Below are 27,956 nucleotides of genomic sequence, written 5' to 3' on the forward strand. Positions count from 1 at the left end.
TTCTCATAAAAATCCACCAGGGACTATGTTTTCATTGGATTTTTATATGGGTTTTTTTATGTCTACATTGTAAAACCCAACTTGTTGTCTCAACTTAAAGATTTGAGTGTCAATGCTGCAAAATAATTTTATGTTAAGACAACAAAGACAATGATGTTAACTCAAATGAATTTGACTATTTGACTCAATATTTTAGGTTAAAATGACTTTTTGCACAAATCTTTGTAGTATTGAAAGGGAAAAATTAGTTATGGTAACAAACAACATTGGGTTTTACAGTGTAATTGTTTACTGTATAGTTTCACCATCAATCCTTTTGTTATTAGTTTTTATTTATTGATGTGGAATTTGAAGTATTGTTGGTATTTTATATCATGCTGTATTTACAATTATTTTTTAAAGAGTTATTTGCCAAAAAGATACCTCTTTTTTCTGTTTTTTTTTTTTTTGGTATTTATTTGTCAAAGGATACATTTGCCAAAAAAGGATACTTTAAAAAAGAAAGGATACACTTTCTTTCTTTTAGGCATTTATTTGACAAAAAATAGACTTTTGGGGCATTTATTTTCCAAAAAAAGAGAATTTTGTTAAATATTTGGCATTAATTTGACAAATAATACCAAAAAAGTACAAGAAACACAGTTAGAGATGACTTTTACTGATAGCATTATTATTCTTTTTAAACTTTCTACAGATAAAGCAAAAATATCTTTATTGTGAATTCCCTAATGTGTATGCATAACATCTTAAATTTCCAAAAATGTAATTTATGAAGTAAATAAACCCAAATATTTGTGCTTATTTATTTGGGTTTACAAAATATCTCTCCATTGACTTTACCATTACAAAACTGGGCAAATGCTACTGGCAATTCATATACAAATCATTATATATGCATTGATGCAGAAGTAAATCAACTTTTATGTAAAGTTAAAAAATATAAGATATGGAAAGATTATAGTGCTGAGAAGCGACATGAAGTGACATGAAGCTTTCTCCTTCCTCCCATGAGGCTCGCTGCTGCTGATTTGCTGTAATGAAAGCACCAGCTGTGTTTTGGGTGACCGTGTGTGTGTGTGTGTGTGTGTGTGTGTGTGTGTGTGTGTGAGCTGAACACTGCAGGCTGTACAGCTGGAAAATCATTATGAGCTTTCCGTATATAATGAATGTTGGCCCACATTCATATAGTGGAGCAAAAACACGAAGAAACAAACGATGATGAAGTTGATAGTGCTACAAAACAGCATTAAGCTTTTACATGCAGTCACATGCAGGGACCGTCTCCGGCACATCTACTGCCATGAAAGGGAGGAAGGTGGAAGATAAACAAAGTCTTATTTATATCCCGATGCGTCACATATCATGATGTCCCAAGACTCCCATCATCTCAACAACGCTTCTCTGTGAACTTGCAAAGCTTTTTCTTCCAAGATGTAGTGTCGTCATACTTTCAAGGCCACAAATAGATTGCAATTGTTGAGCAGCACCTTTGTCTGACTATGTGAGAGTGGGAGTGACTGACTGTGGGGAGATATAAATGTAGAGTGTATCCAGGCTACAATACAGAAGTGATTTCAGACAACTATACTCCAGCTCTCATATTCTGTCTTTGTATCACTTCATATGTCTGTTTGACAGTTAGCTTAGTTTAGCATAAAGACAGCAAAGAGGAGGGAAATGCTGGCATGTCATTTTTGGTCAAAAATTGTCAAATTTTAAAATGCCTAAAAATGCTTAAAATGGATCAATTAAAGTCTGTTTACATGTAGCAACAGCACATTTATAATGAGAACTAACAAATAAATAAAATGTCAGACGACAATGTTAAATTGATGAGCTCAGAAGCCATCCCTGAGCCTGGTGGTGTGGGACCAGATGCATCATGCATGCTCTGAATGGTGCTCCTGCAGAGATTACAGAGTATCCTGGAGTCCACATTAGAGCTCCTCAACCTGCAGAGCAAGAAGAGCCAGTATCTCTGTCTTAGGAGCGTGTTCTTCTCCCTATGATACTCCATGTATCAAAAACAAAAGCTCAAATTTAAAATGCATAAAACGGGGTCAATAACAGTCTGTTGATACATATAAGAGCATGATATGGCCAGAAATAACAGAAAAAAACCCCTATTATAAAATATCCAAAAATGGCCCCCTTAAGAAAAAGTCATACGGCAAAAGGCATGTTGTTTTTTGTTTTTTTTAATCGTCAATTAAAAAAAAAAAAAAACACCTTATGGGATGTCCCATAAGGTGGATTGGTGGATGCCCACCAAAAAAGTATCTTTTTTTGTCAAAAATGGTCAAATTTTAAAATGCCTAAAATATTTAAAATGGGCCATAGTCAAATGTAGTAGTATAGTTTGTCCAAATTAGTGAAAAAAGACCATATTATGGGATTTTTTTCCCCAGAAAAAAGTCATAAAATTTTAAAATGCCCCAAATTCATAAAATTGCCTTATTAGAGTCTTTTGATGCATGTCATGGTAAAATTGTTCCAAAAATGACCAAAAAACTCCACATTAAAGGATGTCCAAAATTTTAAAATAATATGTTGTTTTTTCTGTCATCTTTGGACGTATAAAGCTATCATATCTATCAACAGACTCTAATAGGGCCATTTTTAGCATTTTACACATTTTAAAGAGTGATCATTTTTGACAAAAATTGACATACATATAGTTTGGCGTTTTTTTTTTATTTTTGTACTTCCTATAATAAGTTGTTTTTCCGTCATTTTTGGACGTATATTGCTATAATATAAATCAAGGACGACCATGGCCATTTTTAGTATTTTTTTTTAAATTTGTTATGGCATGCTATAGTACTACTTTTTTTCTGGTATACTATACTGTGACTTGTGATAGGTTGCTATACTATGACATTTTTTAAGGCATACTTTTTCATTTTTTAAGGCATAATATACTATTATTTTTTTAGGACATACACTGTGACATTTTACTTTTTTGGCCTTTTTATATGACATGCTATGCTATTAGTTTTTTTACATAATTTTTCTCATGACAATACTATAGTGACTTTTTATGACATACTATGCTTGTGTTGTGCTTGTGTTAATAATTATTTTTCAGTCCCATCATAATTTCTCCCATGTCTCTTCTTTTCCCATCCATTTTTGCAGGTTGTGAAGGTTGTAGGAAGCAACATCTCCCATAAACTTCGCCTCTCCCGGGTCAAGCCGACCGACGAGGGCACCTACGAGTGCCGCGTCATCGACTTCAGTGATGATGCGGGAGCCCGCCACCACCGCGTCAGAGCCTACCTGCAGGTGGTGCCGGAGAGCGACTTCGTCAACGGCAACCACAACGACAACTTTGAGGCCATAGATGATACCAAGAGAGGAGTGGATGATGTGGAGTCTCACGGTGGCACCAAAGAGCACGCTCACGGCCACCACCAGAACCACGGCCACCACCAGGAGCAAGGCAAGCGGCCTTCGTCGCCAGCCCACCACGGCCACAGCCACAGCGGCAGCAGTCAGCAGCACAAGGCGGGCAGAGAGCTGAGGAAGAGGGACGTGGACAGTAACCACAGCCACAATGACTGCACCAACGAGCCCAGCTGTACGCTGTAGATGTTGGCTTATTACACCTGAGTGATAGATTACACAAGGATTGCATAACATGATGTGTGTCACAGCATAAAAAGCTATTCTTCCCACACAGTGCAAGCGTGTGCACAAATCCAGAATCTCTAGAATTGTACAGTGTGGCTTGTTCAGAGCACAGTGCTGTAAACTGTCCTGGGGAATGTAGCTTTTTCTTGCTGTGCATGGGTCTGGGTTGGACTGCTCACTGTCTGTAAAGCCTGGCTTCACGACATTCAGCAAAGAGGGGCCGATGTGTAGATCTAAGCAGCTCCACTGTTTCTGGTCTCAGCACCGACACAAAAAAAAAAACAGACTTGTCTTACTATTAACCCATGCTCTGTTCCACTCTTGTACTTTAGATACTGTAAATGACACAACCCTGCTTTCAGGCTCATTCTTCTTCCACTGCCTTACTCTCTCATTTGATACACCCTCAGAAAAAAGTATGTTATTATACCTTTTGGGTCTGTGCCCAGTAAAAGAAAATGTTCCTTTTATTCTGAGGGTGCACTGAATGAAACTAAACTGTCCGTAATTCCTCCCCGGAAATCTAGTCGAGTCTGATTCTTTAGCTTTTTATCTAGAGCACTAGCTTCATTGCATCTTTTTATTCCAGTAATGGCCATGAATATGATGCAAAATCTGTATGCACCCAGATTTCAGTGATTTATTCTGTTTACTTGCAGGGGGAAAGAAAAAACACGAGAAACACTTTCTTCAGCAGAAACTCATCAAGGTCCCAGAGCAGCAGCGCTCATCAAGGACAGATACAGCCTCAATTCATTTAAGTTGGACTACATGCAGTGACAGTGTGGAACTTCTTCCACATCTGTGCACAATTTACACAAATCACATCACAGGCTTTATTTTTTCCCACAGCACTTTTGAGCTTATGAATTTGCAGCCCAACAGAAAATATAATCTTTGCTCACCCCTTGTGCTGCAGCTTCAATCCATTCACGGCTGTTCAGGCTGAGAGAAATCAATTGTGTTGTCTCATGTGGACTCCACCGGTTTGAAAAGCCATGAAAAGATCAAAATATGTGCCACTAAAATAAAAAAAGTAGTTGACACTTTATATTAATGTACACAGCTTAACCATTATAAGGCATATTAGTACATATTGGCTCTTTATTATTCATCATGAAGCACTTATTAATGCCTTTTTTCACCATGACCATAATATTCTACTAGGCCATTTACTCCTAACAATAACCTCCTAATTACTGCTTTCTGATAGTAAGTAAAGCTGATATAGAGAGCAAACGAAATGGCTTGGGGTCTATTGAGAATTCGTCTATGGGATTTTTGCATTGGATTTTGGATCATGGCAGAAAATAAGCTTTGTGGCAAACACGTTTCTGATGCTGACGCGTTTTGTTAAGCAGAATAATCTTCACGAATGAACACCACTTTTATGATGTTTTAAACATTAATGCAGCTGACAGAAGCAAAAAGCTAGTGCTATGCTAACTCCGACAAGCTAACCGGCGGTTTTAAAAAGCTAGCGAATCCGTAGCCTAATAAATTGCTTATTAATATAATTTACAATCTATAAGAGCTTGCAAGAGCACTGAAAAACACAACTAGAAGCTGTAAGGCGTACTAGTGAGAGAGTTCCCATCCGTGTCCCGCGTAATGATGTTTAATGTCCCCGACAACCACTTTAGTCTCATTTAGCCACTTGTTGGCAACCTCCTTTTTAGGGGGATGTAAAAAACTCCAAAATTCACAAGTGGGGGTATTAACATTAGTCGTCCAGCAAAAAGCAAATCTTTTAAGCTTGTGTTAACCACAGACCTCAAAATCCTCTTTGAGTTTGAGAAGTTAGACCCCATGGCGCTAAAATACTAACTTACATCCAGGTTTAAGGACTCCTGTGTCCTGTGGCACCCTATTGGCTTATTACAGACATATTGGTATCTATCCATATTGGCACTAATGTTATCCAAAATAAAAAAATCACAGAACATATAATGCTGAAAATGCTGCTAATGCTGCTTGTGTTGATATAGAAACTGTTATTTATCAATTTTTTAAATTCTTTATTTAATAAAAAAAGGTAATTTACTATTTGTTTTATTTTTATTGAATTTTTATTTTTCTAATTTTTCAAAAAAAAATTTTTACAAGGTCTATTTTAATTCTAGTTTAGAATGAATTAATTGTCAATTACCTGTCATATAAGTAATCTGTGAATTTTTCTGAGCCCAAATCAGGGTCATACTGAGCAAAGCATATTAAGATCGTTATTCATGTACAACAACTGCCTTACCTATTATTACTAAGCAGTAATGATGCAATTAATGATGGAAAACTCTTATTGAATCCTAGTAGTTGTAGAATATGGTCATGCAGAATAAGACATTAATAGGTGCTTTCTAAAGAGCCAATAAGCTGCTAATATGCTCTCTGATAAGCAACTAGGTAATGGTAAATATGTGCGCTTTAGTAAACATTGCTTTAAAAATTTGATTTGGTGTGCCTCTGAATCCCAGTGTGACTAGAAATAATGGAAGGAATGTGATCTTGGTACAAGGTAAATTCCTGGAAAGAGCAGTGCTGTATTCCTATCACAGCTTCGCCCTTATTGTGATGCTCTGCTCTGGCCCAGCACTCATGAATCATTTAAAAAGCCTCAATCCTCTCCACTACAAGCCTCTAATCCACTCTGTATATATGACTGTATAATATGAAACAAAGTGAGTGCATGTTCAGTAATTTTCTTAAAAACTTTTTCAACCAACCATACACAACAACAGTGTGCTAGTTACGGATATTTTGTCATTTTATTTATTTGTTTGGTTCATTTAAAAAAACAAAGAAAAAACGGATTAAAAAAAAGTCCATTCTGTTCTGAATCTTTTTTCTACTTCCTGTCAAATTTTTTCAAAGCAGTTTTCCGTTGCTTTACCGCTCTCCAGAAGTGCTGTACAGACAGATGAATGACATATTCTCTTCATAGCTGCTCAGAAAGGGGTTTCCCTTAATGTATCTTAGTACTCAAGCAGTGTTTCTTAAACTACTGTACTGTATGTGCAGGAGCCGCAAACATGAGTGTTGCCGTGTTTTAAATGAGCTTGAACGTGGAATTCATTTCGTGCAGTTTGGGGACTCAAAAAGATTTGACTTCTGTCAATTTTATAACTCAATGATAATCCCTTTTGCTTAAATGCTTGTGAGAAGCGCGGGACAATACTTCACTCTGAAGGCGTCGAATGGGACAAAGTGAATGTGGGCAACATACTGGATAAAGCCTTGAGCAGTGAGGGCGAGACATAAGAGGAAAATGTTGTTAGTGAAACACTGAAATTGGCTGTCCATACTGCCTCAAAATATAGTCTGTCTCAAGGCCATGCGGGGCTTTACTTCTCTGCTGTATTATCCATCAAAGGAACTACAGCGCTCCTGTTATTGTTGGCAGTCACTGTAGACTGGGAGGGTGTGTTAGTGGACGGAGGAGTGATCAGTGGGTGTTTTTTTTTCTCCAACGAGTAACTTTGATTTGATGTTTTGTAAAGAGATCACTGTTAAAAAAGAGGGAAATGTACATTTCTTCTAGAATGTTTGGTCTCACACTAAGTGTATGGCTTTATCAAATGAAATAAATTGTATATGAAACAATCTATGCTCATTTTCTCATTGATTTACAAACAATAAAAAGGTAAAAACCACCACAAGCTTAGCTTTCATTTCGACCATCTGAACAGTCACATTTACTATCTAAAGGGTTACTGTGGCTGTTTGTTCACTTCCACATCCGCTGTGGTTTAGCTCCTGGCCCCTGCACTGTGTGTGTCTGTCCGTGTGCATTAAGGAGAAACGATATTAGGCAGTTGCCTGTGTGTAATAGGTGCTGCCAAAGCCCCACTCCCATTCCTGCTGATGACTAATGGTGCTATTGTCAGCACTGGCAGCAGGATAAATAGCAACAGCGCAGTATGAGATAAAGAGGCACTGTGCTGCGCTGCCTAGCATTAAGCCAGACCGGCTAAATACAAAACACGTGGCGATCTTGTTTCACACTAGAAGGCTCATACATTCATTATGGAGCGGCGGGGTGGGGAGGCTGAGGGTTCTAACATCAGTGAGGTGATGTGATAATGCAGAGGGCTTCCTGTTTCCTTCATTCAAACATCCTGAGCACCCTGTAGGGCTCTGACTGATAACAGGTACAATGATGGATTGGTTACTATCCCTGTCATGAGGCGTTCAATTCCCCTATAGCTGCACAACCTGGGGCAGCATTTGTGATGTGGGCAGCAGGATCGCTTAGTTCTAGGTTAGTTAATTAGGATAAGGTTAGTGCAGGCAGTTCCATCAGCTACACCACCATTTTCTAAAAGGTGGTTTATTATAAAGCAGGTGTAGGTGCTTTAAAAAATACTGTTGAGTATTTAAAACAGTCAATCCACAAAGATATGCACACAGCCCGTATTCAGAAACTGTGCCTTTAAATGAGCTGTCAGGACTTTGTAAAGTTGGGATGTCACAAGTACACTTTATGTTACAGTCATTCCCTGGCTGCAATGATGGTGCAGAGTTGCCAACTTGTCAGAAAGGAAAGTAGCTATTGACTGTCCTAAAAGTTGCTTGAGGTTGTTAAATGATGCAAATGTACGGTCTTTGGTCACAATTCTAACCCCCCTACTTTATCCGGACTTGGGACTGGTAAAAGTGACCCAGAAGAGACACTCTGACTGTATGCCAGCCAGCAGCAACTTGGCACATGCGTGATTCATTTGCAGACTGGACCCTGAGGACGCATCTCCTGCTCTGACTGCAGCTGGGAGGGACTGCTACAGCTGTGAGTGCTTTGGGAAGAGCTGCTCATTAAGAAGAATAAGAACAAGTATCCAAAAGTCTCCAATATTACCAGAAAAAGTCGCTAGATTTGTCGCTAATTGCATTTTTTGAAAAACAGTCGCTAGATGGGTCTGAATATCGCTAAACAGAGCAACAATGTCGCAAAGCTGGCAACACTGCAGACAGGAAAGGCCAGGGAACACTGACCAATCAGAGCAGGCTAAAAAGGGGGGTGGGGCTCAAAGAGACAGGCACTAAACCGGAGTGTTTCAGCCAGAGGGTGAATTCAGGTATATTCAGAAAGAATATATAATAAAAATGACTATTTTCAGCCCTGGATTTAGGAGTAGCCATGGCTACATACACTGTGTATGCTGAGTGCTCATCGTAATGAATAAATCTAGGAACATTTCAGCTGACAGCAAGTATAGTTTTTTTTTTGGGATCAGTTTTGTAAAATTCAATACTGATGAATTAAAAATACACTATATGATATATTATAATTTTTTCTGCTACCTGAGTTGTAGTCATCAGACCAAACTGACCTTGACTCATGTGACATCACACAGCTCCCACCTGAACCACTTTACACAACTTTACTCCAACATCTGTAAAAGAGTACAATCAATCATTTAAACATTATCGTGTTTTCCATGTTACCACTAACATTTTAGACTCAACTGGAACATAAAACATAATTCCATTATTTTGAATAGTTTGATGATTATTTTAATAATCAAGGTTTCAGGGTCACAAAAATCTCTTTATCTGGGTCACCGGCGGGCAAGTTAATATGTATAAAGTCCCAGAACTACTCTACCACAGGTTGAATAATTCAACCGAGCAAGGCAGTTCCAAGCAGGAATAAAGTATTTTTTTAAGAAAATAAAGAAATAACAGGAACATTTGCATACAGTATATGTCAGTGCCTTGACATGAAATAAAAACCGTGAGCCCTGTGACTGCATGTCTCCTAATGCAGACGACCTGTCACAGTGATCCTGGTTTCTACACCTGCAGCAGGAGAGATGCTTCATTGATATTTTCCTCTTTGTACCTCGCTGCTTATCAGAGCTGTGCAGAGCATGAAGGTTATCACAGCCGTATCTGATGGCTGTTTTTTTGGCACGACTGTCAGATTTTCTTTCAGTAAGTTGACTTGTTGGGAGTCCGTGGTTCAATAAGCCGTCTGTGTGAGGGATGAGTCAATCACATCAATCACTAGCTCATTAGCTGCCCGTCCGGTTGACTGGTCTCAGCGACCGAGCCAAACTCCTCTCTCAGCAGTTTCAGCACGTTGTCCGAGTACTCGTCTCTCGGTCGACCCGCTCCGTTCAGCTGTACGGGCTGGAGGTCGGGGTGCGGCGGCGTGTAGGAGCACGGGCAGTGCAGCTCATTTAGAGTAAACCAGAAGGCGTCCGGATCCACTTGGATTAAGTGTTGGAAAACGCTGTGGAGAGGAATGAAAGATACATAGGAAAAGGATTAACTCTGGGCTAAATTTTGCTCAGGTGCAAAATATCTATGGTATGGAAAAAACTGCTTCCTGTAATCCAAATTGACAGACTAAGCATGTTCTCTGGCTTCAGCTGTCCTGCAATATGACTAGAACTTCAGGTTGTTTTTATTAACTCCAACATGGAAAGCAGGCCAATGTATAGTTGAAATGTGTTATCTGATTGAGGTGTGAATCAGCAGAGGCCCCACGATACAATTTTATCCGGATACTTGAGTCACGATACGATATTATTGCGACTTTAGGCATTTTGCGATGTGGTGAGCATGGCGAAATTGTGATACAATATATTGTGATTTAACTGTTTAACTGCATTTTGTGTCGACAAAATTAAATTCTATCAAGAATTGTTTTGTCAAATAACAGATTTCCCAGTCAATTCATCTCATTTCAGTCTTTTTATTCCTCCACAATGAGAGTTAAACCCACAGACTGACCAACAAAATGTTCAGTCAAACTGAACCGAACTTTAAGCTTCACTGCTCTGATTTTTTTTTGGATTGTAACATGAATAAAAAAGCCTTACTTTGCAGGGTTATTTTGACAGCTTCCCGACACGATATCCTGACGTGCCTTTAGACTTTCTTAGATATTCTAGTTTCATATGATACCAGTATCTCCTGTATATTCCTAAAAGTTAGCAAAACAGTGTAAATACTGACAGCTGGAACACTAAATTATTGATACCTCTGTTATCTGGCCACTTCAGAATTTTTTTATTTACTTTTTAAAACTTACATTTTCAAAAAGTTTTTAAAAAGTCATTATTGTTGTTCCGAACGGTTGATGTCTTTTGTTCCAAAACTAATTCAAAGCAAGTTGTTTGATTACATTGTGGTTAAAACAGTATGAATAATGACAATATTATCTTATTAAATGAAGGGGAAAGCGTAAATGTTAGTTAAATAGTTGGCAATTTGGCTGAACTTGGCTGAACTTATGTCTAACTGTCTGTGAAACAGTAATATTAGAAATGGTATGTGTACAAGTGGAATTTGGGATAACACGTACACTAGCTGATGGTAGGACTCTATGAGAATAATCAAATCAGTCAAATCAAAAACGCTTTATCAAACAAACCCAAACTTTACATCATCCTCCAGTCATTATTATATCTACACAAATGACCAATTTTGTATTCAAAACAATAATTTTCGCCAAAAGCTGGAAGGTGGCAGGTTTTAAGGCCTGAATGTAGCACTAACACAAAAAGTGACGGAAATCGTGTATGTACGAAAAGAGATCTAGAGAGAGAAGTTTAAACCCTGGATACCCATTGCTCTGCTTCTCTCCTGATGACAGCTCGCCTTGTTCGTGACCTGTCAATCAAAGGTAGCCATGCCCCAAATCATACGATTCTTTATCTTCCATTTTCTTCTAAATGGGGCCCTTATTTGAACTTTTAACATCAAATTGTCTTGAATACGATTTTTTACTAGCGATTGAGTGTTGTCCTAAAAAAAATTTCTGAGGTAATAAATCAAGTGAGAAGTTTTCTCATTTTGCACTGAAATGCAAGCACCACATACTGGTATTTTCGGTAGAATGCAGCTAAAGGCACTTCCTGGTTTGCCTCCATGCTCAGACACGGAGATTGCCGCCTGATCAGACACAGTCCTACGCAGCGTATAAGGGCCAAAATATTAAACTTTTTTTCTCCTAGATTTGCCACTTTTAATCTTATAAATTTGCGACTTTTTCCCCAAAATAATACCCCCCTCCCCGGGTCCGTATTTATTGATTTTTCATACTTGGCCCTTATACGCAGTTGTACAGTCCTCCCTAATTTGACGTTGGAAATTTGTTAGGGGAGAGGGTCATAGTTTTTGACTATCCATCAAGCAGTTCTGATGGAGTAAACCGGCCCTTTAATACTGTTTTTTAGATGTCGATAGGCTCATGTTTATCAACTAGTACTCCATCTCCCAAAAGCATCTCAAGGCTAAGATGATCTTAAAATCCATCCAAAAGCATTGCAACCAAGGACAATCTCAGAAATGACCACCTACTTCTCTTTTTGTCTGTTGTTTTCTAATACAGAAATGATAACAGAATGGCAGAAGATTGGAAACATGCAGGAAGAGCCACTGCGTCATTGCTGGTTTAATATTAGCTGCCTCAAGCAGATTGTTTGCTGAACATAAAGCTTTGTTTTCATGCTTTGTGATGTGTGCATTCTTAATGTATAGCACGGCTTACAGACATACTCTAAAGTGTATTGAGCCTAATATTCAGCACCATGGACAGCCAGTGTTTAGGAGCTCATTATGGCATGAATTATGGCACTTTCTTATCTAAAAAAAAAACTCAGCTGTATCTGAAGCAGAGCTGACAGCATAAGCTGATTAATTGAATAGTCAATCACCAGAAAATTAATTGACAACAATGTTGATAATCATTTAATAATATTTCAAGCAAAAAATGCCACAAATTCTCTCTCCCTGCCTCCTAATCTTGTGCAAAAGTAAATTGAATATCATTGAATTCTAGACTGTCAAAACAAGCAATTTAAAGGTGTCCCCTCAGGCTTTAGGAAACTGATGTTTCACTATTTATTTTACAGACCGATTTGATATTCAATAATAACACTAATAATCAGTTGCAAAAGGCACCCTTACAGACTTGACAGTGTCAGTGAGGACTCTCTCTTCTTTACACACAAGTACACAGTCGCCCATAAAGTTGGATTAATTTTGTTTTCAGACACAATCCTGGGTTAATTGTGGATTCATCTTTTGAGATTAATTAAGTTTGGAGAATATATGCACTGTATCATGTCAAGAATAAATCACATCGTCACAATCATTTCATGGAAGAATGATCTCAGACATATTGTTACAGAATCATAATGTATTCCCTTGAGAAAAAAAATATTTTCACATTTTTTCAACACAAGTTTTAATGGAAAAATATATTTTTAACTTTTTCGGAAATAAGAGATTAGGATTAGATTGAGATATTTATTTTAGAATTCTGAGAGAAGTTTTCATGTTAAAAAAAATCATTTGCTCATATATATATATATATATATATTTATATATATATATATATATATATATAATAAGAAAATAATCTCAGTAATTTGGTTATTTCATGAAAAATTATCTCACACTGAAATAAGTTATCTTAGAATTCTTAAAATGTCTTTAAATGTCTTGTTAAAAAGTCCATGTTATGTGTCAACTTTTATTTTTTACAGTGAGATGCCATTTCAGCAACTACGTAACTTCCCGCGGGCCAGAGACAGCCAGCGGGCTGGATGTGGCCACGGGCCCCCTAATGCCCATGCCTGGTATACGGTATAGTAAAAACTGGGGGGCTCACCTTATGCTGGCCTCCTGCAGTCTGATTGGTTGACGGCAGCTCAGGTAGGGCAGACAGGCCTCACAGACAGAATCCAGATCTGCTTCACCTGAGAAAACCAAACACAGGACCTTTACTGCATTTCAGGCTCTGTATCGTCTTTTTGAGCCCAATTAGAAAACACATGCATACTAATTTGCCTCGGCAGACACAAGAGTTGTTGTATTTTACACAACATTAACATGTTGTCACAATATATTTTAGTCACCAGGAGAAAAATATAAATATATCAGAATACAAACCAATAACAAAAAACAACAACTACTACTTAGACTGTTTCCTAAAATCCACATGATCAAAGTTCCCAGCGTACATTGGAAAGGGAGGACGAGGAAGAGGAAGATGAAAGAGGAAAAAATATAGATCATGCCTGGACTTTACCTTTTCTAACTCTTAATGAGCCGAGAGAAACTGCTGAGATAGCTGAGGAAAAATTTCACAGCAGGCTGTTTCCACATCTCTGGATTTCACACATCCACTCTTCCCCCTTTGAGGAGTGGATGTGTGTGGAAATGGCCACGTTTTCCTCTCTCCTTCCCTTCATCTTTTTTTTTCTTCACTTCCTGCAGTTTCATGTACACCGACCCACCTGCCTTCATTCTCTTTATCTGTACCTTTCATAACCTTGCCAGCTCTTGCTCCCTCCATCCACTTGACTTGTTCCCACTCTTTCATCTCCTCTTCCTATCTCTCCCTCTCCCTCTCCCTCCATCCTTTCCCAGCAGACATTTAGTGATTCCCTAAGCTGCAAACTGGGCTGCCTTTCAAACCTCATTTCAAAACAAGTCTCTCTCCCTCTCTGCTTACTCTATTTGCCAATTCAACCCACACTTGGCTTGAACCAGGCCTGCTTGCTGTGTGTCAAGAATAAAAGCAGCAGTGCACATTTCAGAGTTAAATGGGATTATTTAGCAACTGCTTTTATCCCTTTTCTTCTTCCCTTTCTGCCGCTGCACTCATAGCCCGTAGTCTTTTGTGGAATCAAGGTGCTCGCAGGGAAGCAGAGAAGTAAGAAACACTAAAGAGGAGAGGGCCAGGTGCTGTTAGATTCTGTGGTAAATGAATTGGAGTTAAAGCTAGAGCTGCGGCTGAAACGTATTATTTGCTTCAGTCAATCTGTGTTTCTGTCTTTCTCTCTCTGTGACTGAAGCTTGGTAATTGGCTTGCAGCAGGCGTCCCAGAGGTAAGCTGTAGCCAAATCGGTATTCACATGAGTAAGGCTGCAGCCGCTGACTGTTTCTCTCCTGCTCTTTCACATTCTCTCCAGCTCAAACTCTAAATCTCTACCCTTCTTGTATGAAAGACGACAGCGTCAGGAGCCAGTAAGGAGAATCATGCACAAGGATCTTAAAAGCATCAGCTAGACTCTTTGCTTTAATGTGGCAACAAAAAAAACATTTGTTTAACTTGGTTACATTCTTACAGGAGAATGATGCTTTTAGTTTAGAGTTAATAAGAAAATAACATCAGTAATTTTGTTTTTCATGGAAAATGTTCTTCTTATTCTTAAGAAAGTATAATGAATTTGTTTGAGAAAAAAACATTTCCATGTTTTTTTTTCGGAATTAATGAAATCATTATGTCAGAATTCTCAGAAAAGTTGTCCTGGTTATTTATATTCATAAGGTAATTATCTTAGATTCTCTGAAAAGTTTTATTGGAAAAATTATTGGAAATATATTTTAAAAAAATCTGAATCAATGAGATAATTATCTTAGGATTCTGAGAGAAGTTTTGATGCAAAGAAGAAGAAGAAGAAGAAGAAGAAAACATTTGTAGTTTTTATGTTAAAAAAAAGGCCATATTTTTCTGAGTTAATAAGAAAATAATCTCAGTAATCTCGTTTTTCATTAAAACATTTCTCAGATTTATGAGATAATGATCTTATTAATTCAGAAAAAAACAAAACAGGAAAATATTTTTCCACTCGAAGGCAGTTCATGGTTTTTGTTTCTTCATGGTTACACCAATATATTAACCAAACTACCAGTAAGTAATAACCAAACCTTATCATCCCAACACATATAGTCCCCTATACACTGCAGTATTCAGTAGGAGAAAAAGTAGAGGAAAGCAGTGCTAGTTCGTCTGAGTACTCTGCTATGTTAAATGCATTACATCATATGGAATACTAGTTGCAGACATCAGCTGTTAAAGGGGACCAAAACCAAGCCTGACCTTGGCTGGTGCACATTTAATTTTCACTCCTTTAAATCACACTTGCTTTAAATAAAAATAGAACCCAAATAGAACAGGAAAATAAAACATTTATAAGATAAGAATTATTGCAGAAGGGTTATTGCTGTATCACAACTTTTTGTGACATTACATATGGCAGGTGTTGTACTTCATTTAGAAAATATGTAAATTTTTCATGACAAATTCTAGTATAAAAAACAGAGAATGCACCAAATAATATAAAGATGCTGAGGGATTTCTCAAAAGGTCCTAGAACCAATTAGTAAGTTAAATGTGGACTGTTACACAAACTGATACCATTTTCAGGTAATTTGCAATGGTAATTTGTCCTAATGTGACTTAACGACACAACCAATTAACCAATTTAACAGATACAATTTCCATTTTTCCGTGTTGGTTGAAACTTACAGGTGATCAAAACCATCTTACAGTTTTAAAACTAACAGCTTAAGTGAAACATAAAGTTTTTTTTGTTCATTTTACAGTTTGTGCTGTAATATGGCTTACTACATGTGAATTACAATGGTAAAAAAGTAAAGTGAAATACATTTTGCCTCTCAGAAATATAGAAAATATTTTTTCAGGCATGATTGTTTTTATTCTGCTTTTGTTTGCAGTACTGTGTTAATATCAAAGCGAGAACCCAGTATGGCATATCAAACCAAACTGGGAGCTGAATGTTTCATTACACCCCTAATGTTGTAGCTGTGGCTGTGATGCTAGGTTTATTCTTTTCTCTCTTGTGGGACCTGGAAGAAAAAGAGCATATCAACACCAACACCCAGAGCTGACAGAACATTGCTCGTGGACTTGTGGAAACACTTTGCCATTTTTACATTATCATTATGAAACAACAATACAGAGGCACCTTATTAAAAGCATAAGGTGAGTTTAAATACATATTGCAGAATGGATTAGTGTTGGTTCGCATTTCTAAAAAGGGGTACGCTGGAGGGTGTGTTGGAAAGGATGCAGCCATTGGAGGAGGGGCAATAGAGATTATGTCCTAGTCATGGAATAGTGGACCAGCTCTTGCAGGGTTGATGAGTTGATGGGGGGGGTCATGGACTTAAGTGGGTAGATGGACTGCATTTGTGCTTTTTGACTCATGGTCACAGTAGCCCCGTCTCCATTTCATGCATTACCCGGGTAATTCGTCTGATTCGGTGTGGTTACGGAGAGAGAACAGCCCAGAATAAATTGCCCCTATGGACGATTTATCTGGGATATTTTAGTACTGGTCTGAGGTCTTTTGGAACGTCCAGAAATTGCCATCACGCTGACTGGATTATTTTTTGCAGTTATTTTTTGGGCTTGACGTCAGTAGGACTCGATGCACTCTGGTCAACAACAGCAGAAGAGCATTCTACCTCGCACTCTTACTCCTCTTCCCGGCGCTTGCTTCCTTCTAACAATCGGCATTACCATGCTCACAAAAACAACGACCAGGAAACCGGCAACCAACTGATCTTCTATGTCGAAGCCTTCTTGTTTTTGTTTAGGATTTTGCGCCTGAGTTAGCCCGGTCGTGGGAGTGTCGTCACAATCAAAATGGTTGCTAAGTGATTGATGATTGATGATGTTTACGTAACCAGCAAAAAGCAGCAAGGGAATTGTTGTAGGTGGAGACACGCCATCTGAGAGGGAAGTAAGTGTGCAGGGTGACTTGTGGGACTAATGCATGTCATTGAAACTGGGCTAGTGACCACTTAAAGTTCTTTTACATTACAACATAACATTCACCAATTTGAGAAATTTAGGGTTGGGAAATTTTGGGAAATTTAGGGTTTTGCCCAAGAATACTTTGACATGTCGACTGCCACGGCTAGGGAGCCAACGACCTTCTGATCAATGGATCAGATCCAACCGCTCTTCTGTCTACACTGTAGCCGTCCCACCAGGGCTGTTGCTGCAACCATCCAGTCCTTATATACCCAGAGTGAGGGGTCACTTGATAAACAAGCACCAAGTCAAACATGTCTGGTGTTGTCACCAGTTGCATTTGTGATCTTGAAACTGTCCAGTTTGGGAACCTTGGTATTGCAACTGTGCTCTTTGCAGATGATTTGCTTCTATTCTGCTTCAATACTTCATGTGACCTTCAACTTACTTCAGCTGGGATGCATGGGGTTGGTTTGCAGCGAAGTGTGAAGTGGTTGGAATGGGAGTCAATAAGGCCAAGTCTGAGACCATGGTTCTAAGCTGGAGGAAGGTGAATTACTCCTACCAGGTTGGAGGTAAACTTCTGTCCCAAGTCTAAGAGTTCAAGTATCAAGGCGTCTTGTTCAGGAGTCAGGGAGGGAATTTAAAACCCAATATCTGGCATATTACCAAATCCATGCCTTTTTACACATCCAGCAGACACAAACCAACATTCTCATTCCTTTCTTGTTTTTGGCCACTTGACTGAATGTAAATCCAATATTCACTCTCCTTTAAGCTTTAGCTTTGGTGTCCAGTAACACCTGGGGGAAATATGTTGCTCTTTAGCTGCTAAATGCTGGTGCAGGGCAAGAAGCAAACTTTGCCTTTATTGGAGATTTTTTCCCCACTAAAAAAGCTTTCTGCTGCAGCTGAAAACAAGGTTGTTGAGGACTTAATTTTAGTCGGAAAACCAAAACAATGGCCGAAAGGAGGCTATAATGCTCCTAATGACACATTTCTCATTATTTTTTGTTAAATGTTTTGATCTGGTAGAATACATCTTAAATTGAAACACCTATCGCAAGCCTGGCATGTTGCCATAGTTACACAGTTTTTGAGATAAGTGGTTGAACTTGAACTACTTAAAATAACTAACCTTATTTGTTTCTGTTTGGTACTGGTACCCGAGAGCAAAGTGCCACTCGAGCTGCCTCCATCTGAAGTCAAAGAACATATGTCACATTTTCTCTATTTTCAGAGATGGGTACAGATGGCTTCTCTGCTGGTGCACTTGATGGCTCTTCTCACCTTCTCTTTGCACCTCACTCAGAAACTCAAGAAGTGAAAGCACTGACAAAGACTGAAGAGCAGTGCGAGGTGAGTGGTTGCAGTGCAAAAGCTTACTGCCGTCAATTTTGCCTGCCCAGGTTAGCTTTTATTCTAGAGATCTGTAGTAGTCTAGCAGTCCTGTGCCGCCAATACCAGTGTGTAACACTAAATGCCATCTCCTTTTCACAGCTGCTGGGTCAACCCAAACCGCAGACCCTCAATTATACTTTACATCACAAGGACAATCCAACATTGCTACCTGTACTAAAATAATACTAAAGGTTTTGGGGACAATGCTTGAATGCACAGTGCCTAAATCTGCCTGAAATTCCATAATTTACAGTAAATAAGGTCCTCTTGTTGTGAACAGTTCAAATAATGCTTCACATAACAGCAAGTAGACAGAGCATACATCCACATGCTGTTGTTTGCACTGTAAATTGTATTTTATACATTACATTTATTTCAAAATCTATACATCTAAACATTTTCCCCATTCTTGTCCAGTATGGAAATACCATATGCACTTGAGTGTCATTACTAACTGTACTGTTGGCCTGGGGAGAGCTGCAGACAGCCCTGCTAACACTGAGACATATGGTGTCACAAGCCGCTAACTTTTCATCTATCAGCTTCAGCAGGAGGGTGTAAGATGTGAGGTTCAAGCTATCACCAAGTCCCTTACCCTGCTGTTGCAGGTCACCAGACTAGAGGTAGCACAACTTGAAATCAAATCCCAGGTGATTTTGATGGTGGACAGAAACGTTATGTCAGTCTGTAATTTTTTTAAAAGCAAAAATACATAACTAACAATGATGCAGCTTTCATTACCACTCTGTGCCTCAAACACCTGTTCTAGCACTATGCAACTTTTTAGAGCTCACACACCACCAGCTATATCATAGATTTTGGTGAAACCAGGTCATATTTTATGGGTTTTCTGGTTTCCATTGGTTATCCTCAGGTTACTCTGCCTCACCTCTGTGATTTCAGAGTGTGCTGATTGACAGGAATCTTTACTTGTTGCTAAAGTACACCTAAACACTAACTGTAACTGTGGCCAGCTTATGCTATTTAACTCAGTTAGCCATACTGCCAGGACTACATGGAGCACTGAGGGAGTTTTGATGTGAGCTTTAGACTGCTGGCAGGAGGAGGTTTTCAGGCCTGTTTCAGCAGCCACTACGGTCATCAAGAGGAAGAAGGGAGAAGGGAAAAGAAGGGAGGGCCAGAGCGTGAGGCCACCAGACAACAGTTAGCAACCTTAGGCTGGCTTTTAATCATATGCTAGAGCTTCAACAAATAAAAGCTGCATGACAAAAGTCAACCTGGTCTTCTTGCCGTTGGACCAGTAAGTAATATTAGCTGGCTTACTATCTCTTATGTTGTTGCACTTACTTGATAGTCAGGTGGCTTAGAACCAGATTTGAGAAGAATCGGACACGTCGGACAAAAGCACCACATTTTTTCCACATGCTCTCCATCACCATAGGTTTCGAAGGATCGAAGATGACAGCCATATAAAGTCTATGAACAAATGTATCTTTCAAGCTAAGTATTTATGTAACTGCACAGATCTTTGTAATAAATAATAAGAGTGAAGCTTATAAAGTTCAATTAAATGTATGCATGTTATTCATTTTTCAGAATACATGTACTGTATATATGACCTATATTAATATATATATAACCTATATTAACATTTGTCCGAACGCTTAGAAACTGAGTTGGAAATTACGTAAATACATATGGTCAAAATTAACATATCTATTTGATCAAATAATCATCTCGTGATATTCTCAATAGCTTTAATGGATTCCTTGATCCAGAAAATGTATATTTTGACACCAAAATTGACCTTCTAAGTGGCTTGGAAGATATACTGGTTCTCATAGATTTTATATGGCTGCCATATCTGATCCTTCATCAATCTTGATGAAGTGCCTCCCATCAAAACTTGAAACTCCAAAATTGAGAGCATGTGGAAAAAATGTGGTGCTTTTGTCCGGTGTGTCCCCTTTATTTTGCTAAGCTGCCTGACTATGATGTTTGGCTGTATTTGCCAAGTCAAGTAGTAATAATAACTAGTAAAAATATCAATTTTTTTACTTCATAAACAAAAATAATAATAACAAAAAAGTTGTGAACGAGTTGTGATAAACTTCTATGCTTTAGTTTACAACCCTACCAACCCCTTTTTGCATACATGCCGTCATTGGGAAGTAGAAATTATTAGGATTACCACTTCGATAATGAAAGACCATTTTCCCTGTGCTTTTTATCCTCGATTGCACCACTTTTGACCATGAGTGGTGAGCATGTTATTTTCCATATATAGTCTGAAAAACAACTTATCCACTCAAACCTGCACACTTAAGTAAAGACACCAAAATAGAGATGAAAAGAGGTCCCGCAGTGCATTACGATGCTCTCCGTTCCCATGTAAGTACTGTGTTTACTGGAATATTGGAGCAACCTTAACCCAGTGTGACTGTGACAGGGCCGTCACTGCTTAATGAACATAATGATTGATGAAAAGTTAGACAAGCAGCTCATAATTATATCATTGGTTACACACTGGCACTGAGCCCCCGGGCCACTTTGGATATTCAGATGTGATACTGAAGCTATGCCAAGCACAAAATACACAACTGTTAAAAAAAACATTACATTTTGAGTTAATTAATTAATGTCCTCATTTCATGTCACTTCTTGATTTGCTGATTGCAGTGCAGATTTAACAGTGATTCTTGCTTGATTGCGGTGAAATGGAGCTACAGGAAGATGGAGCAGTTTCTTGCAGCAGTTGATGTGAGTGCAACTAAGGATTCTGCAGCATCCTGTTGGCTCAGATGGATATGGTCTGTATGTTCAAAATCATCTTTAATTCTAGCCGTGCCACAGCTTGAAGGCCTTTTGTAGTCATGAAATTCCAGTGAGAATTGTGGGATTTTATGTACGAGTGGAAACAGCATGTATAATTGATGTGGGCTGTGTTTTCAACAAAGAAAGGTCAATAAAACAATACACATTTAACAAGTGAATGAGAAATCCAAAAGGCCTCGTCACAAATACAAGAGTGACAGAGCGAAAATAAATGTCATATAATGGTACTGATAGAAAGATGGACTGCATTAATGCTTAAAATGCATCACTGGCTCATGTGTTCAGGTCTTCATAGTAAAACAGAGGAGGACAATTGAGATACATTAGCTCCTGCTAGGGTACCTCTGCCTGGTTTTCACTGTTGTACAAGACTACCATCTGGTGGTAAAACAAGTCACTGAGTCCTGTGTTTTTCATTTTTGAAGTCTTGAAAATGAGCTGGTCCTATTGGCTAGATGTAGAAAAGCTCTAATGGCCACCCATCTGAGTATAAATTAGACAAAACTTTTAGAAGATTTGCATGTAGATTACTGGTTGTTTGTCTGTTTTTTGTTGATGGCTTGACTTGGAGCACAATATTCTGGTTAGTCACCAAAACTCTCATTAGCACACTCTTGTAAATATTACATATTACATACTATTGAGAATAGACTGCCTCTGTATAACAGAGCTAATCTATCCTCAAAATGTTGCTACATTTTACAGGCAATTTTGTATTTTTACTCCACTAGATTTAGCTGCTTTTCCCATCAAGATTTGACATACAAAATGCGATTAAACATTTTTATAAATTAAACCACATAAAAGAATAATAGGAAGTTAAAGTTAAAATTAGCCCTACCTTAGAGGCAGAAAATGTTGCTCACATGAATGCATCAAAAATAATTATCCAACAATATATATAGAATATATAAAACATCTGAGTGGGTCCATTCTGCATAACGAGTGCTTTTACTTTACTTAATTTAAGTACATTTTGTTGCAGGTACTTTTGTACTTTAACTTAAGTAAGTTTTGAATGCAATGACGTCACTACGTCAAGAAGTAGAAATTTTGCCAATATCGCGAAATGCATTTTTTAAAATCATCTAAAAAATATATCGGTATTAACTTGAACGATACGATACGGCACACCCCTAGTTGTATCAACTTTTAATAGAAACCTGTCGTTGATTGGTTGGGCGATATGTTCCTGTCTGACCAATTTCTCATGGTTCGGACAATCGCTGGTGTTACTTTCATAAGGCTGTGTGTCCATCAAAGTGTTTTTATTTCCCAGCTGAGTTCAGCACAGAATAGACTCTCAGTTTATAACCCTGCTGTTTGTAGCATAGGGTTAACATGTGGTGCTCCCATTGCAAAGGATTAAAAATTGGGACGGCCTCAGGAAAAAGAGTTTGGTGGACACACAACACTAACAGGTAGAGTGCGCCCAGGACAATGTGGCTGATGTTTTTCCTCTAGGGATAACATGCAGATTATTTACATCGACCAATCGATTGGTTGAAGAGTAGGTATAATTTTAGTTGACTTTTCAGTTGACTACAGCCCTTCTTATCACAGCTAAGATCATCATAATGTTCTTCGTCCACTTTCTACTTTGTCTGATTATCGTTATACCAGGTCAGATCATACCAATAGTTATAGTTTGGGATTTTTCATTAGTTTTAGATTTAATTTTGTTGTTTTAATGAGTTTTTAGAGTGAGTTTGCTAGTTTTTATTAATTTCAGTTTTTTTGTAATGGGGTATTTGTTGAAAGCGAGATTCAAAAAGGTCACAATAAATTTTGCCTTTATATCTTTTGCCTTATCCATCTCAGCCCCGATAAGGTTAGTAACTCTTGCAGCTCCAGGTGTTTTGAATTTTGGTTCGAGTGAAGTGTTGAACTTTTTGAAGGCAATCGACTCACACAGTTGTGTAGACAATCCCAGTCTCAATAAACATATTTACTAATGCTAACTGTAAGAAAAAAGTAGACAAGATGAAGACGAAGGACATTTGCACTATAATTTTAGTTAGTTTTGTAATCACATACAAAAAAAAATACAAAACTCTAGTTTTTATTTTTACTTCAGTTAACGAAAATGTTTTTCAGATTCTAGTTTTCATTGTTTCGCTAGTTTTCGTTAACTATAATAACCTTGGATCACAAAGAATGAAAATGGATCGTGTGCTTTGCCGGGAATCCTGTGTTTTTTTGTGCTTCTGTTCTCTTACCCAGGTCCAGCCTCCGGCACAGCGATCCCAGCCCCTGCAGCACAGCCAGCTGCAGTTTGTAGGCCAGGGTGTGTGCGTAGACGGGTCCTGCCTTGGCGCTGATTGGAGCCTGCCGCACCAGCGAGGAGCTCAGCTTGGGCAGAACCTCTTTGGATACCCTCCTCCTCAGAAAGTCACCACATGTTTCACCCAGCGTACACAGCACCTGGCAGAGACACTCAGCATGTAAAGTACGCACGCAGAAAGTTGCCAAAATGTAATAACATTTCTTGACAAGTATTATCCCCTGGATTAACCGTAGTATTTACAAAACCTGGACACAACCCAAAAGCTGCCACACTGCTGATGCCCACAGCAGCAGTCAACAGACTAAATGACAATTTACAAACGTAGTTGTGTCTGATTTGTCCATCCATCTGGGAAAATGATACAAAAATAGTCCAACTAAAGACAAGCAAACTAATTGACAGTGACAGTAGAATCAATTGACACCTGTACTTTGAGAAATGATCACAAACAAGTGTGATCTTCTTCATCAGGGAACAAGTTAAGAGGGCCATTTTCATCTTCTGAAATAGCTTTAAAAGCTATCTCTGGGAAGTCAATCCACAAACAGTTTAATGATTTCCTTGTCTTGTTAGTTTAAAATGTTCTGAAAAGAATGTTACACAAAATAAGGAGCAAGTAAACAGCCTGCCAAAAGTAATAATTTTAGCAATTTCATAATGAAGTGAGACGAGTCTTGTGCCTAAAACTGCAACGTTTCATTCATTCAGTATAAACACATGTCATTATATTGTACATAGGCTGAAGTCTTTAAGATATGACTTAAATTTAAGTCATCACATAGATACACACGCATGCACATGGACACACACACACACACATAGATACACACACATACACGTAGGAACACACACACACACACACACACACACACACACACACACACACACACACACACACACACACACATACATAGACAGACACACACACTCACACACACACACACACACACATAGACACTCACATGCACATAGAAAAACACACACACACACACACACACACACACACACACAAAGATACTCACATGCACATAGAAAAACACACACGCACATAGACCCACACATGCACGTAGGAACACACACACGTAGACACATGCACATAGAAACACACACACACGCACATAGATATACATACACACAAACATAGAAACATAGAAAAACACATGCACATAGAAACACAGACACACACACACACACACACATGCACACACACACACGCACATAGAAACACACACATGCACATAGATTTTAATGAAGTAGAAACAGACAGATGTGTTCAGTTGCTACACATAATGACATACATCATCTATTCTTGTTACAATAGTAATACAAGGATTTTCAGGAAAAAGTGATTTTAATACTACTACAGCTAAGTGAACGGGTACTGTACGTACCCTGAAGGCTCTGAGGACCGCCAAAGGGTCGTCAGCTGTTAGTCTCTGCAGGAGGGCAGGCCAGCAGCGATGGGCCATCGGGAGCAGCTCATTTTCCTTCTCATTCAGCACACACACACACAGCTCCAGCACGTCCAAGACCTGAGGACAAAGACATGAAGCACAGCCATCAATAAATATGGATATACCCATTAATATACGTCAATCTTGTCTCCATCCAGTAGCCCACATCAGCATCAGACTGTTACAGCCTTTGCAATGACAGTGAGCTTGAGACAAAATTAATCTTCAGAGGCCGTAACTCCTCTGAAAAAGTTTACTCAGAACAAATACAGTTGCAAGAGTCACTGATGGCTTTGACTTCACACATGATAGTTTGGAGACCTGATAGTTGTTTGAGTTTTTGTTGAGTTCAGAACCTTTCTTACAGTTTGTCTTCTAGAAGTGTGAATCAGCAGAGGCCCCACAATACAATTTTATCCCGATACAATATTATTGCGATTTAAAAAAAATTGCGATATGGTGAGTATTGCGATACAATATATTACAATTGAACTGTTAAACTGCATTTTGCAATCAAGAATTGATTTGTCAAATAAGAGAAAATTATCAGTCTGTTCATCTCACTTCAGTCTTTTTATTTCTCCACAATGAGAGTCAAACCCACAGACTGACCAACAAAGTATCCAGTCAAACTGAACTGAACTGATATCAAACATGTATGGACGACAACAACTGCAGCATTTTATCAAACTTTCCTCAACTTTAAGCCTCATAAAAAAGCCTAAATTTGCAGTGTTACGGTAGTTTGACAACTTCCCGACACGATATCCTGATGCACATGGTGCCTATAGATTCCTTAGATCTCCTAGTTTCATACCAGTATATCCTGTATATTCCTAAAAGTGAACCTGCTATGGCCTCCAAAAGAAAAACTGCCAAAATACTGACAGCCATCGGAACCCCAAATTATCAATACTTGGTGTCCATGAATCGATATAATATTGCCACGCAAAATATTGTGATTCAATTCTGTATCCATTTTTCCCCCCACCTCTATTGTCTTCCCTATATTCCGCCCCGAATAACCACCTGATGCTGTGTTGTATGATGTTCTGTATTTTTGTGTGATTCAGGCTTTCCACTGCCTTGCATCGTTCTCTTCCTCCAGCTCTGAGATTTGTTCCATTGGCTGAGCACATAATTGCCACTTGCCTTCTTCTGCATGTGAACTGAAACATGACATTAATGCATGACTCAGTGTCCAGACTGTGGGCTATTTTAACATGAACGGCTCTTAAAATGAGACAAGTGGACCTTATACCAGAGTGATTTACAAGGCTCCTCCCACGCTTGACTTCAAAAAGGTACAAAGAAGTAATTTCCCACTTTGCTAAAAAGTGGCTGATCAGGTTATAATGTGTCTTCTTGCAGGCCTGTGGAATCTTCTGTGAAAGGATTTTTGTGACAGCTGAGGAGGCTCAAGGGATCCGGTATTTTTGACGCAGCATTGCAAGCCTGTAGTTGTGTCCACAATAGAGGCAAGCTCCTGCAGTGATGTCCATCAACCAACTTTGCTGACCTTGTAACTAGGTGCGTGAATTGGCAATCCTCTTGAGACATTTCTTCTTTCTCTTCACCAGGAAATTAGTGATGCAGTTCTTTTTAGATTACCACCACTTAAATATACGATTAGTGGTGTAGCACTGCAGTTTACCGCTGGCTGCCTTAAGGCCATTTCCTTTTCAAGGTCCATTTATCACATATCTCAGTGCAGATTTGACTGGATATCTCCCCTCACCAACTATTATAACCTGACATGGCTCAATGGCTTTTGGGATGTCGGCAACTATGAGCAGACCGACCTCTGCCCAGTAGAATGGCAGGTGTACTTCTTTCATGTAAGCCCGACGTTAAGTATCTTCCTGTTAGAGAATGTTTTCTTTCTTAGCTTGGATGTGGCTGAGTGTAAAAACCTTTTGTAGTTCAATATTACACCTATTTTAAAGTGTCTGCATTGGCTGCCTGTGCACTTCAGAATCGATTTTAAGATTCTTCTACTGGTTTATAAATCTCTTAATGTTCTTAGTCCAGCCTATTTATCTGATTTACTTTTATCCTATGAACGTCGAGGACCCTCAGGTCTTCTGGGAGCGGCCTTTTAATAATACCAAAAGTTAGAACAAAAACCCATGGTGAGGCGTCGTGTTCTCACTGTGGTCCAAGTTTGTTGAACTGCCTCCCTGAAGACCTGAGGGCATCAGAGACGCTTCATATTTTTAAGAGCAAACTTTTGTCGTTTTAATTTGGCTTTTACTTGAACCATTTTTAAATATTTTTCTGCTCATGCATCTTAGTGTTAAAACATCTTCTCTTATATTTATTTATTCATTTCCTATAATTTATCATGCTCTACTTTTTAATGATTTCTTTTTTATTTTCATATTTTTTACCTAGCTTTTTTTTTAATTGTCATTATTATTTCCTTTTTTTTATCTTACCTAATCTTACTGTTTTTAATGGGATGGGTGGGATGGAGGGTTGGGCATGGGCGGAGGGTGTTTGCATGTGTCTGTGTTTTATTATTTTTATTTTTCATTTTATTTTTTTCCTTTTTTATGTGAAGCACTTTGTGTTACATTTATTTTGTATGAAAAGTGCTATACAAATAAAGTCTGACTGATTGATTGATTGGTTAAAATTAAAATAGTCATTCAGTCTAGACATTGTTAATGTGGTAAATTAATATTATATATGGTCAGCAACCATCACTCCTGTGTTCCAGTAGCACATTGTGTTAATCCACGTTTATAGTGTTGAAAGGCTCATTGATCATTAAAACACCTGAGCATTATGTTAGCACAGCTGAAAACTGTTCTGTGCTGATTTGAGAAGCAATAAAATGATCCTTCCTCAGGCTGGTTGAGTA

At 38.4% G+C, this 27,956-nt stretch overlaps 2 protein-coding genes across 2 annotated transcripts in view; one reads left to right on the forward strand and one right to left on the reverse strand.

Moving 5' to 3' along the window:
* Positions 1 to 4,960, forward strand: part of LOC131971881 (V-set and transmembrane domain-containing protein 2-like protein) — a 66,667-nt gene extending 61,707 nt beyond the window's left edge. Inside the window, exon 4 of the mRNA XM_059333540.1 lies at positions 3,139 to 4,960. Within this exon, the coding sequence (XP_059189523.1) occupies positions 3,139 to 3,591 (453 nt within the window). The 3' untranslated portion in view covers positions 3,592 to 4,960. The remainder of the gene's footprint in view (positions 1 to 3,138) is intronic.
* Positions 4,961 to 9,115: 4,155 nt separating this feature from the next.
* tti1 (TELO2 interacting protein 1) overlaps positions 9,116 to 27,956 on the reverse strand; it is a 33,039-nt gene continuing 14,198 nt past the window's right edge. Inside the window, exons 11-14 of the mRNA XM_059334079.1 lie at positions 25,028 to 25,168; positions 23,569 to 23,773; positions 13,253 to 13,340; positions 9,116 to 9,862 (exon numbers count right to left, since the gene is read on the reverse strand). Of these exons, the coding sequence (XP_059190062.1) occupies positions 9,634 to 9,862; positions 13,253 to 13,340; positions 23,569 to 23,773; positions 25,028 to 25,168 (663 nt within the window). The 3' untranslated portion in view covers positions 9,116 to 9,633. The remainder of the gene's footprint in view (positions 9,863 to 13,252; positions 13,341 to 23,568; positions 23,774 to 25,027; positions 25,169 to 27,956) is intronic.

Source organism: Centropristis striata, chromosome 5 (genome assembly GCF_030273125.1).
Source record: "Centropristis striata isolate RG_2023a ecotype Rhode Island chromosome 5, C.striata_1.0, whole genome shotgun sequence".
Lineage (NCBI taxonomy): Eukaryota > Metazoa > Chordata > Actinopteri > Perciformes > Serranidae > Centropristis > Centropristis striata.